We start from the raw sequence: 13,001 nt of genomic DNA, 5'->3' as shown, positions 1-13,001 counted from the left end.
TTTGAGTCAAGGCTCCTTTTATGCACAACGTACTGAAGGCTATTGCTTTGAAGTGATACTACTCTGTCAGTACGGGTGTGGTATAATTTCAGCAGCGTGGGTTGAGAGGATAACCGCTTGTACGGTGTCCGTGCCGTTTCAGAAAGATATTTGGTTATTGCTGACACGGGAGTGCATAACCGGGTATCCGCGATGCATCAAGGAGGAGCGCTCCATCTGATTCCACAGAAGTTATCGGATTCCCGGAGCACGTGACACGTTCCCAACGAACTGGGGAGAGGAACTTGGGTCTTCTGCGCAGCTGCACAGCAGTGAGAGTGGCGGAGAGGAGAGACAGCCGAGCCAACAACTTCCATACTCTCATTTGTTGCTCTCATTAAACGATTCTGCGAATTCGGTTATTGATCCCCGCTTCGCTCTCTAGTGGTTATTATATGACTATTCAACGGTGAAATTGTGAGCTGGAGCGGCAGCTTGTGGATACCGTGGTGGCACACTTGTGTATTTGTGTGTGTCTGTGGTGAGCGCGTGTGAGTCAGTGTGTGCGTGTGTGATTTTATGTCCTCCCGCGCTTCAGCTGCGAACACAGAGCGAAGTTGTCGGGGGTGGTCTCGGCTCATACAGTCATTGGTCTCCGCAGAGGATCACAGTTGCGCTTTTCTTGAAGAGCTCGAGCTCTAGCAGGGATAAAGACCCGGGAGGCGCGACCTGAGCTCGAGAATGTCCTTGTATGACTAGAGCCAAGTCTTTACCCGTGTTTGGAGCACGGAATTACCCCGGTTTTGAACTTGTTGCTGGTTCGTTTCCACCCTCTTGCCAAGGGGAGACTATTCTGGATACTTTTGTGTGCAGTGAGGATTATTTTATATTAGAAAGAGAACGGAAAGCTTTTTTTCAAACCAGTCGCTTTTACGCAGAGGTTGGTAAGCTACATGTTCGTTTGTTGTATGTGCTTTAAATTTCCAGACTATTGCCGTTGAAACATGTATGTTCTACTGCTGAATATTGGTTCGGTGGAGTCCCTGATACTATAACAATCGACTACTCGCTCTCACTCTTTATATTCAATATCGACGACAGTAGGGATATACATGGGAAATGTCTGTGCAATACATTTAGATTTTATTACACATTTAGAATATAACCTTTACTTATTGAGTTTCAGAAACAAACAGAATTTACAGTATGTGGACGATATATTCATTGCAGCCATGCATGCATGCATGCATGCATGATATGTTACAGTGTAGCCTATGAGTAGGCTAATGCTTGGGTTGTTTTCCTGCCTCTCCAGATGTCCTCTCGCCGCGCTGTGGTTCTGTGATCGCCCACCGGAGCGTCGAGAGCTCTTCACCCGGACCGGGTCGCACACAGTGGGTCACCATGGCAGCGGGAGTGGCGGCGTGGTTACCCTTCGCCCGGGCGGCTGCTATAGGATGGATGCCGGTAGCCAGTGCGCCCATGCCGACGCCCCCGCCGGACAACCGGCGAAAACAGGAAGGCCTCATCTTGCTCAATGTCAGCGGTCAGAAGTTCCAGACGTGGCGGAATACTTTGGAGAGGTACCCGGACACTTTACTGGGCAGCACGGAGCGGGAATTCTTCTTCCACGAGGAGACAAACGAATACTTTTTCGACCGTGACCCTGATATTTTCAGACACATTCTGAACTTCTACCGTACCGGGAAGCTGCACTACCCGCGCCAGGAGTGCATCTCGGCCTACGATGAGGAGCTGGCCTTCTTTGGAATCATACCGGAGATCATAGGGGACTGCTGCTATGAAGAGTACAAGGACCGGCGGCGGGAAAACCAGGAGAGAATCCAGGATGACGAAGACAGCGAGAACCAGAACGATATGGTCCCGCCGGATATGACATTCAGAGAAACCATGTGGCGGGCATTCGAGAACCCCCACACGAGCACCATGGCCCTGGTGTTTTATTACGTCACCGGCTTCTTCATTGCGGTTTCCGTGATGGCCAACGTGGTGGAGACAGTCCCGTGCGGGACTTTGCCAAACCGGGTCAAACAGGTGTCGTGCGGGGAACGGTACGCCTTGGCATTTTTCTGTCTGGATACGGCCTGCGTCATGATCTTCACCGTGGAGTACCTGCTGCGTCTAATGGCGGCGCCCAGCCGCTGGAACTTCATCAAGAGCGTGATGAGCGTCATCGACGTGGTGGCCATCATGCCCTACTACATCGGCTTAGTCATGACGGACAACGAAGATGTCAGCGGGGCCTTCGTCACCCTGAGGGTCTTCCGAGTTTTCAGGATTTTCAAATTCTCCCGCCACTCTGCGGGGCTGCGCATCCTGGGCTACACGCTGAAGAGCTGCGCTTCGGAGCTGGGCTTCCTGCTCTTCTCCCTCACCATGGCCATCATCATCTTCGCCACCGTCATGTTCTACGCCGAGAAGGGCTCCTCAGCCAGCAAGTTCACCAGCATCCCAGCAGCCTTCTGGTACACCATCGTCACCATGACAACTCTGGGGTAGGTGCTGATCCAGCTTACCATAGAGTGCAGATGTGTGATCATATGCTCATATGATCATACGGTTTAGGGCATTCACACAACATTCACATTAAAGGCCTCAGAGGCATTTACCTTATTCACAGGCCATGCTGTAGGCCTATGATGTCATCATATCATAACCACTGCAGCAGTTCTCATCATTAAGATTCACACATTTTCAACACAGTCAAATGAAGAGAGCTGTAAATAGAAACATGGGAGGAGCAGAGAGAGATCGATGACAATATTTAAATCAGGATTTACTGCAATATATTTCTCTCACACAGCCCATCTCTCTCTCTCTCTCTCTCTCTCTCTCTCTCTCTCTCTCTCTCTCTCTCTCTCTCTCTCTCTCTCTCTCTCTCTCTCTCTCTCTCTCTCTCTCTCTCTCTCTCTCTCTCTCTCTCTCTCTCTCTCTCTCTCTCTCTGTGCAAGAGGCATATTATGTCACCTTGTTGCTGTTGATGTGTACACCCATTCATTAATATGAGTTCTGGGGCTACTGTTCATTGATGCCTTTCTCCTACCTGCGCGGTGCAGTAGTAGTAGCCTATTGTGCGCTCTCCATGGTGCTGAAAAAGAGAGCGGCGGCGCGCTGTGGGGAAAAGAGCCGCAAGCATAGCAGTTGCATTGCGCTCTCCGCGGTGCTGAAGCGGAGCGGCAAGCATGGCAGTGCAGTGCCGTGTGCTCTCCATGGTGCCATTCGGCTCATGATCCCAAACGTAGAGCGGTAGCGTCATAGTTAACATGATGGATTTCACAAGGCTCAATTACTCATAGGTCAAGAGCTGGTATTTCTCTATTTGATTGGTGTGTTTTGTTCATTATTGAGCCTACTGCCTGACAGTTTGTCTATATGAGTCGCTCAATGAATTTGATTGGAAGGCCTGTTGTGTTCTGATGCCTTTATTCTGTAATTGCATGTGTAGAAGGGGAGAGATGGAGAGAAAATAGTGCCTGAGAGAAAGAGGTAGAGGAATAGATTGCCACACCTCTCTGTGTGTCATTTGTCTAGTAGGGTGTCCCCACTGTCAGATTGGATGATATCAATAACAAAATGCAATTATTGGTTCACACTCACAACTGAGCTAATGGCTGACACAGGAGTGGCTCGCTCTTTCTGTGTGGGGTGTGCATGTCTTGGCCTTTCTGTTAATGAGCCAGGCCTAAGACAAATAAACTCAGTGAAGAAAAGCAACCTTCTCTCACTCTCACTCTCTCTCTCTCACACACACACACACACACACACACACACACACACACACACACACACACACACACACACACACACACACACACACACACACACACACACACACACACACACACACACACACACACACACACACACACACACACACACACACAGTCTTGTACAGCTAACCTTGTGGGGACACACAATTCAGTCCCATTCAAAATCCTATTTTCCCTAAACGTAACCCTAAGCCGTACTCTTACCCTTACCCTGACCCTAACCCTAACCTTAACCCAAAAACCTAAACTTAACCCTAACCCTAAACCTAACCCTAGCTCCTAACCTTAACCCTAAACGTAATTCTAACCCTAACACTAATTCTAACCTTAACCCTAAACCCCCTAGAAATAGCATTTGACCTCGTAAGGATTAACAAAATGTCCCCAGTTGGTCAAAAATAAATTGGTTTACTATTCTTGTGGTCCTCTGTAGCTCAATTGGTAGAGCATGGCGCTTGTAATGCCAGGGTAGTGGGTTCAATCCCCGGGACCACCCATACGTAAAAATGTATGCACACGTGACTGTAAGTCGCTCTGGATAAAAGCGTCTGCTAAATGGCATATTATTATATTATTGTGGGGACTTCACACGCACACACACACGCACACACACACACACACACACACGCACACTAATCTCACTGATACGCAGCCAAGCTCTCATCCACAACCAGAAACCATTATGTTGGCTCATAATATAAGCCTCACCTCTTTGTTTTGCCAATGTGTCAATCAGCTGGTTACTGTGTGTTGTGTGCCCTGAACCGAATTATCAAAAACAAATACATGTCCAGTTCTCATGTCCGTAGAAATCCCTACAATTCCCTCAAGTGTGTGTGTGCGTGTGTGTGTGTGCGTACGTGCATGCGTGCGAGGAGTGTTTTGGTAGATTGAGCAAGGACATAGCTCTTAAGCGGACGTAGGCTATCGTTCTTTAATGTCTCATTACCTTGCCAGGGGACCAGAGACAGGGATGGATCTGTGGCTGGGAACTGCAGGGGAGGGGAGGGAGGTGTGCTCAGTGAAGCAGGTGAAAGAGAAATTAGGAGAAAGGGCAGAGAGAGAGAGAGAGAGAGAGAGAGAGAGAGAGAGAGAGAGAGAGAGAGAGAGAGAGAGAGAGAGAGAGAGAGAGAGAGAGAGAGAGAGAGAGAGAGAGAGAGAGAGAGAGAGAGAGAGAGAGAGAGAGAGAGAGAGTTTTCTCTCACTGCTGTGTCTTTTATGAGCCCACTGCAGCACTCCACGTTGCTCAATGCACCCATATGCTCTAGCAATATCACTGGCTGCACCAAATTCACCATTATAAACTGGGTGGTTCAACCCCTGAATTCTGATTGGCTGACAGCTATGGTATATCAGACCGTATACCACGGGTATGACAAAACATTTATTTTTACTATCCTTATTACATTGTTAACAGGTTTATAATAGCAAAAATGCACCTTGGGGGTTTGTGGTATATGGCCAATATACCACGGCTAAGGGTTGTATCCAAGCAATCTGCGTTGTGTCGTGCGTAAGAACAGCCCTTACCTGTGGTATATTGGCCATATACCACAGCCCCTCAGGCCTTATTGCTTAAGTATACCTCAGCCTCTTACTGTTGCTAGCTCTCTCAGATCCCTAGCCTGTCTCTGACCTGCAGTATCACAATTTATTACGTCTGGCTCCTGTGGTGCAGTTTCCCAGGGGTTCATATTGTACTGGGTACACTGTGTGTCCATTCTGTACCTAGGCAGACACGCTGCCAGAGACAAATCCAGTTGCGTTTCCACTGAATTACGGCCTAATTTCAGCCAATTCTCCTACCAGCCTCTGATCCGGTAAGTACGGCCAGGACCCCTGCGGTTTGGCTATCCCCGGACCGGGAAGAGAGGCAGTGTGTGTGTGTGTGTGTGTGTGTGTGTGTGTGTGTGTCTGTCTTTGGGAGGTGAAAAACTTCAATTAATCAATCAAATGTATTTTATAATCCTTTTTACATCAGCAGCTTTCACAAAGTGCTATACAGATACCCAGCCTAAAACCCCAAAGAGCAAGCAATGCCGATTCAGAAGCACAGTGGCTAGGAAAAACGAACCCTAGAAAGGCAGCAACATAGGAAGAAACCTATAGAGGAACCAGGCTCAGAGGGTTGGCCCGTTCTCTTCTGGCTGTGCCAGGTGGAGATTACAAGAGTACATAGCCATTTAGGCCAGATCATTCTTCAAGACGTTCAAATGTTCATAGATGACCAGCAAGGTCAAATAATAACCACAGTGGTTATAGAAGGTGTAAAAACTTGAATAACTTGAATCAGTGTCACAGCTTAACCCCCTTGTTCTGCTTCTGGCCCCCTTGGCCACTCACGGCCCCACTAATTGACTCGTTTGTGGATTTAGTGAAAGCGTCCGGGGCCAATTAAATCACTGCCATTCTAATTGGCTTATTCAATGTCAAACGGCATCAATTACTGAAGCAGCTGTCACTACTGGAGACGCTGAGGAGTGAAGGAGAGAGGGAGAGACTCTAATAGGCTGACAGAGGAGAGAGGAAGAGTGAAAGACAGGCAATGAGAGAGAGAGTGAGAGAGATAGAGACAGAGAGAGAGAGATAGAGAGAGAGAGAGAAGTCAGCAGACTCACTAAATTACACACCTTTTTCCCATAATCAAGGGCTCAATGTGGACCCTCTGATCTGTGCAGTTCACTGCACGGGATGCCTAGAGCCCCATGAGGATTTGCAGCTTCAATGGACAACCATTTGTTACTTGCCGAAGGTGTTACACATTGTACAGTGCCTTGCAAAAGTATTGGCCATATATGAGGTCATATAGAATAGGATTTGTTTCTAGGGTCTAGTCAGGACTATAGCTCATAGGAACTCAGTAGTCACATGGGGAGAGTCAGGGGTTAGAGGTCAAGTCTGTTGGGGTCACAAAAGAGTTACAGGCCTGATCAGGACTCTCATTAGTATGTCTGGAGCCTGGTAGGGACCCTGCTTCAGGTTACATCTCTTACTAACTGATCCTAGATCTGTATGTCTCGAGCCCAATATGGAGCCGGACTCAGGTTGCACTCATTACTGGCTGACTTTGGATCAGTATATGCTGCCTGGGAGGAAAAATGCAATAACAGCCATGTATTATTCACTAACTGGTATGGTCAGCTGGATAAACAGAGCTTAAAGGGTTAAAGGGAAACTTCAGAATTGTTCATCTTTATATTTATCACCCCCAGCACCATCCCAACATCAACATATGTGAAAATGGTGCATTTCTGTTTTGTAGTAAGAAAGATAGAGGAAGATAAGTGTTTCCAATCACATCATCTGTGTTATTTGTGTGATTTTAACCAATTATGAGTAGGCATTGCCTACTAATTGTCTACTAATATGTTGATGATGTCATTGGAAACACTTATCTTCCTCAATCTTTTTTTACTACACAACGCGCTATTTACACATATGGTGATGTTGGGGTGGTGCTGGAGATGATGAATATGAAGTTGACACACCTGAAATATAGGGCCGGTTGACTCTAGTGACATTTCCCTTTAATATAGGGCTGGTTGACTCTAGTGACATTTCCCTTTAATATAGGGCTGGTTGACTCTAGTGACATTTCCCTTTTAATATAGGGCTGGTTGACTAGTGACATTTCCCTTTTAATATAGGGCTGGTTGACTAGTGACATTTCCCTTTCAAATAGGGCTTTCATATAGGGCTGGTTGACTCTAGTGACATTTCCCTTTAATATAGGGCTGGTTGACTCTAGTGACATTTCTCTTTTAATATAGGGCTGGTTGACTAGTGACATTTCCCTTTCATATAGGGCTTTCAAATAGGGCTGGTTGACTCTAGTGACATTTCCCTTTAATATAGGGCTGGTTGACTCTAGTGACATTTCCCTTTTAATATAGGGCTGGTTGACTAGTGACATTTCCCTTTCATATAGGGCTTTCAAATAGGGCTGGTTGACTCTAGTGATATTTCCCTTAAATATTGGTCTGGTTGACTCTAGGCCTGGAGGGCTTCAGTGTCTGCAGGTTTTCATGATTGTTGTCTCTGAACGGTTAGTTGGTGACTGGTTTAGACCTGGGAAACAAGGTTACTGAGCTAGATTGAGAAAGCAAACCAGCAGGCGGTATACAAAAACTTGCGGTTAACCCATGATAGATGTTGTTGGGGATGTGCTTGTTTCATCTAAGAAATTAGAAGTCCCCTGTTGAAAACATCAGTCAGAAATGGTCAGATTGTATCAAAGCCACGTGACGGAGTAGATGGCCAATTATGTCACAGACAGTGGCCCAAATGTGCAGTTCTGCTCTTCACACACCATACGCTCCTGCCATGTGACCAACCATGTCACAGCATGGGACTATGACAGGAGAGGCTGAACGTGGTTAAAAAAACGGTGACGGTTCAGTTGACCATGTACCCGAACGGAGTGGACTCGAATTGGAAGATGATGATGATTTACTTTTGACTAATGTTGCGTTGACATAATTACGGTAATGCGCTGTGGTAATGCTAGGACTAATGTCCCTATGTCATGTGGAATGATACTCTCATTCCTATACGGAGTCATACACGCTGTCACGATCGTTACCGGAAGATACGGACCAAGGCGCAGCGTGATAAGTGTACATTTTATTAAGTACTTAACTCACGACAAAACAACAAACAAACGAAACGTGAAGTCCTAGGTTACACAAAACAAACCTTAACGGAACAAGATCCCACACCGACTAGTGCCAAACAGGCTGCCTAAGTATGGTCCCCAATCAGAGACAACGAGATACAGCTGCCTCTGATTGGGAACCACCCTGGCCAACATAGATCTAAACGATCTAGAACATCAACATATAAAATATAACACAGAAACTACACACCCTGGCTCAACATTTCAGAGTCCCCAGAGCCAGGGCGTGACACACGCACAGACATCTGTCTTACTCTATCCATATAATTGATACGTTACATCATATATCATATTATATTACATACTATTAACCGGGTGGTTTGAGCCCTGAATACTGATTGGATGAAAGCCATGGTATATCAGACCATATTCCACGAGTATGACAAAAACATAATTTTTACTGTTCTAATTACTTTGGTAACAAGTTCATAATAGCAATAAGGTGCCTCGGGGGTTTGTCATAAATGGCCAATATACCATGGCTAAGGGCTGTGTCTAGGCTCTCTGCGTTGCGTCGTGCATAAGAACAGCCCTTAGCTGTGGTATATTGGCCATATACCACAACTCCTCTGGCCTTATTGCTTAGTTATATCATATATCAATGTATGGAGGGTTCACGGCGTGAGGGGTATTATAATTAGATTCTTCTCTACTTTGTTCTCCACCTGTTTGTTTAAATAAAGCTTTAAGGATTTGAAATTGGATTCCAGTGCAGCATGTGCTCAGACATGTATCGATTTAAAGAACTGCAATTAGTTTTGGGAAGGGGGGATTTTTTTCTTAAGTACATAAAGACTGTTTGAGCTGCTTTTATATGTATGTGTTTAATGATTTGTCCATTCATCTAATAATTATTTCTACAATGCAACAACGGAATATAATTGAAATCGGAAAACTAATATTTGCTCCTTACTTTGATCTGATAATGACTGTTTCTTCCTTCCTACTGGGCTTTTTGAAATATAAATGATTCACAATATTTAATTTCTTACCATTTTCTCATCTAAACAATCATTATTAGTGCATGTGTGTGCATATATTTGTGGTGTGTGTATTGTGTGTGTACTGTGCATCAGTCATGTTTATGTCAATGTGTCTGCATTCTTGCATGTTTGTGATGTAGAGATGTTTTGCTGCGGAGCAATGTGCACAGTATGTGAGTCAACAAGCCTAACTGCTTGACTTCCTGTATCTACCTGACATGTAGTGGCATAGCCCCCTGTCTATACTGTGATCCAGTCCACCTACCTACTGCAGTGGAACACTCACTGACTCTCAGCTCTGGGTGAAGAAAAAACTGGAGCTGTACATGTTTATTCATCATTGTATCTCTCTCTCTTCATCCCTCTTTCTGTCGTTCTCTCCCCCTCTCTCTTTCTCTCTGTCTCTCCACCCTCCCTTTCCCCTCTCTCTCTCTCCCTCCTTTTCTTTCTCTATCTCTCTCTTCCTCTCTCCCCCCTCTCTATTACTCCCTTTGTCTCCATCTCTCCCCCATGTTCCTCACCTCCCTCCCTCCCCCCTCTCTCTCCATGTCCGCATCAGAAGGCTTTTAATATCCAGGAAGAGCGCATAAATGAATAAACAGATGAAATCATACAGTACACTCAGATGTCACGCACCAGTTGCAGCGCAACGGGCGTCAGAGAGGAACGGAGATAGGGAGCAGATGTCAGGTGAGCAGGCCGACTGGGTTAAGTGGTGGTTGTGTTGTTACCACTGTCTTCTCTGATTGGCTTGTGTTCGGCATTCAGGGTCAGATAATAAAAATGCTAAAAAACACATTCAGCGTGCTATTTGGATTCCAATCATATAGGGAAATAGCAGAGGCCGATTCTCTCTCCAACCTTAAGAATGCAATTATGTAGGGTTTCCATTAGATGCAATTATGTAGGGTTTCCAATAATGCACTGTTTGGTCTTAATTAAACGTTAGGGTTAGGCATAAGGTTAACAGTATGGTTAAGGTTAGGGTTTGAAATTGTAGAAATGCGCAGGGTTTAGCCGTAATTATGACTTTGTGGCGTTGTTAGCGGTGACCATTATGTAGAGAGGTGCAGTCCAAAGAGGCGATTTCAGAGCCCAGCAGGAACGTGAATCGATCAAAGATAAGTGAGCGCTGCCTCTGATGCATATTTGAAATTGAGCTGGTGGCTACCGCAGGTGTTAAAGGCATCGATTTCCTCTCATACGAGCCACGCTGGTTGCAAATCACATCCACACAACAGCTTTAAGTGTTTAGCGTTCACTGAACATTGAGTTTAAAAACTTTTTGTTTGTTAGGTTTTGCACGTGTAAATATTGTGCTATAAATTGTTCCTTCCTGTTTTATACTGATACTAAAATGTTAATTAAATTCTACTGCCATTTACTTTATGTTCATATTCGTATTTTTTACTATTTGTTATTGTTGTTGCATTGTTGAGAAGGAACCTGCAAGTAAGCATTCCATTGGACGGTGTATACCATGTGTATCCCGTATATATGACTTATACAACTTGAAAGTTGGTGTTCTGTACTCTACCTTTGGGGTGTCTTGCTCAGTGTCGTCCATCTCTCTACCCCCCATCCCTCTCTCTCTTCTTTCTCGCTGTCTCTGGGTAGCTTATATATGCTATTAACGGTGGGTTAGGATGGGCCTAATTTAATTAATGCGTTATGCTGCATGCGTTAGGATCTAACACACACAAACACACACACTGAGGCTACTACACACACGTGCACACTCTCTTGTATAGCGCGGCTAAGTGATTCTTTTAAATAGGATCTTTAATGAAGCCACCTAGAGACGCACTGGAGTAGAAACGATGGCTTCTCATCCCAGAGAGAGGAGAGAACAGAAGAGAACATTGATGAGGAAGGCTTCAACTGCAGCCTGCAGCCTTTACAGATAGAGCTTGACCCGAGCTTTGGCGCTGTTGGACGGTTGGTCAGGTGGTGTCATAATGGTGGTCCTGTATAATGAGGAAATTATTTGGGGGAAGTGAGTAGAGAAAGAAAGAGTTGGAGAAATAAAGAGTTGGCTTGGGAGAGAGAGAGATTGCAGTGGCAGCGAGAGGGTGATTGACAGTTTGTGGTTGGGAAAGAGATTGATTGACAGATTGGCATATGCAGTTTGGCAATACTTCCTGTATTGCGTTACGCCCATAAACACAGCTAGCTTCATTTGCTTCTCTGAAAAAGCTAGCTATTGACCTAGCCAACACCTAAAGACGGGTGTATTTTCACACACCTCTTGCATAGAAGCCTTACATCTGACGAAAACTGCAACTTTTATTCGCCATACAGGATTACTTTATGCTTGGTTGATTTGCGTTTTCTTCTCGTCGTCAAATATTATGAACGCAACAGGATCAAGAGCGAGGGAGACGACAGACAAGCTTTTCAAGTTAAATCTCAACTGTGTTTATTATTTCCGGTTTTACAACTTTGAGTCTCTGCCGTCCACACAGGCGTTTGCAACTAGAACAAGACATTACTCAAGTTACAACAGATAGGCCAGGGGAGAACAATTGCCCCCTTTCATTGAAGTGACGGAGGTTCAAGGCCAACCGCGGTACTGCAGGCATTGTTTGCAGAAAACAGGATCCCCCATTATAGTGAATGGGAAAATGGCAATCTTCATGGTCAATCTTTATGTAAATATATATCTTTTTTAAGACAATCATGGTACCAATAATTGCTTCTAATACACCAGATGTATGTCCTTGAACCGATTATTTTAAAATTGCACACAGAATAAGAATAATTGAGTTGCTAATGGCAGCCTGCAGTACCCCGTCGGCCTTCAACTCAAGTTACTCAATGAGAGGGGGCAGCACTGAGCTAGCCTGCAACGTCACTTCCTGGAGTAGGTCAAACTGCGTATGTTATGTCTTCATTAACCAACTTAATTTGGCTTCAATGCTATTGAGTATTCACATAGGAATGAATGGTGTCACGTGATCGATGGGTTTGTCCAGTCATATACAGTAATTGAGATACACTGTACAGTACAGTAGGTTAATTCACCTAAACAGCCTTTCAACCAGTCACTTCTCAAGGTCTCTTGTCTTCTTCCATTGATTATGTCTCAATAGAAACAGAGAGCGACAGATGGTGACAGGTGGGCTCTGTGGCCCAGACACGCAGTAGGAGATGGACAGGAGACAGGCAGGGAGTCAATAGTCCTCTACTGAGCTGTGTTACTGTACTATAGCTCTTGTTGTAGACAGTTGTTTCATCCATCTTGTTTTCATTTGCGTACGGCTAGGCTATCATGTGTTGTTTGAGGAGAACGAGCCCTAGCTCATTCCTTTTTGTTGTCAAGGTGCATTTAGAGCCAGGGCCTAACTGGACGTTTTGTTGTTCTCAGAATGTCGGCTCAAATGGAGTGGAACGGGGTAGAATGCCTTGCAAATGCTGCATGTCAAGCGAAACATACAGGCACTCACAAATACACACAAGTATATGCGTGCACGCACACGCACACACACACACACACACACACACACACACACACACACACACACACACACACACACACACACACATATAACAATCACTTTAAATGAAAGTACA

General features: G+C 45.3%; 1 protein-coding gene across 2 annotated transcripts in view; it reads left to right on the top strand.

Moving 5' to 3' along the window:
- The first annotated feature begins 276 nt into the window (after positions 1–276).
- Positions 277–13,001, top strand: part of LOC121542539 (potassium voltage-gated channel subfamily D member 2-like) — a 155,598-nt gene continuing 142,873 nt past the window's right edge. Inside the window, exons 1-2 of one of the 2 annotated variants that reach the window (XM_045208513.1) lie at positions 277–919; positions 1,295–2,495. In XM_045208513.1, the coding sequence (XP_045064448.1) occupies positions 1,384–2,495 (1,112 nt within the window). In that variant the 5' untranslated portion in view covers positions 277–919; positions 1,295–1,383. The remainder of the gene's footprint in view (positions 920–1,294; positions 2,496–13,001) is intronic. The other variant, XM_041851929.2, reaches the window with a different exon arrangement.

Source organism: Coregonus clupeaformis, chromosome 28 (genome assembly GCF_020615455.1).
Source record: "Coregonus clupeaformis isolate EN_2021a chromosome 28, ASM2061545v1, whole genome shotgun sequence".
Taxonomy (NCBI): Eukaryota; Metazoa; Chordata; class Actinopteri; order Salmoniformes; family Salmonidae; genus Coregonus; species Coregonus clupeaformis.
The sequence above is the reverse complement of the archived record's forward strand: the minus strand, read 5'-3'. Positions and strand labels throughout refer to the sequence as shown.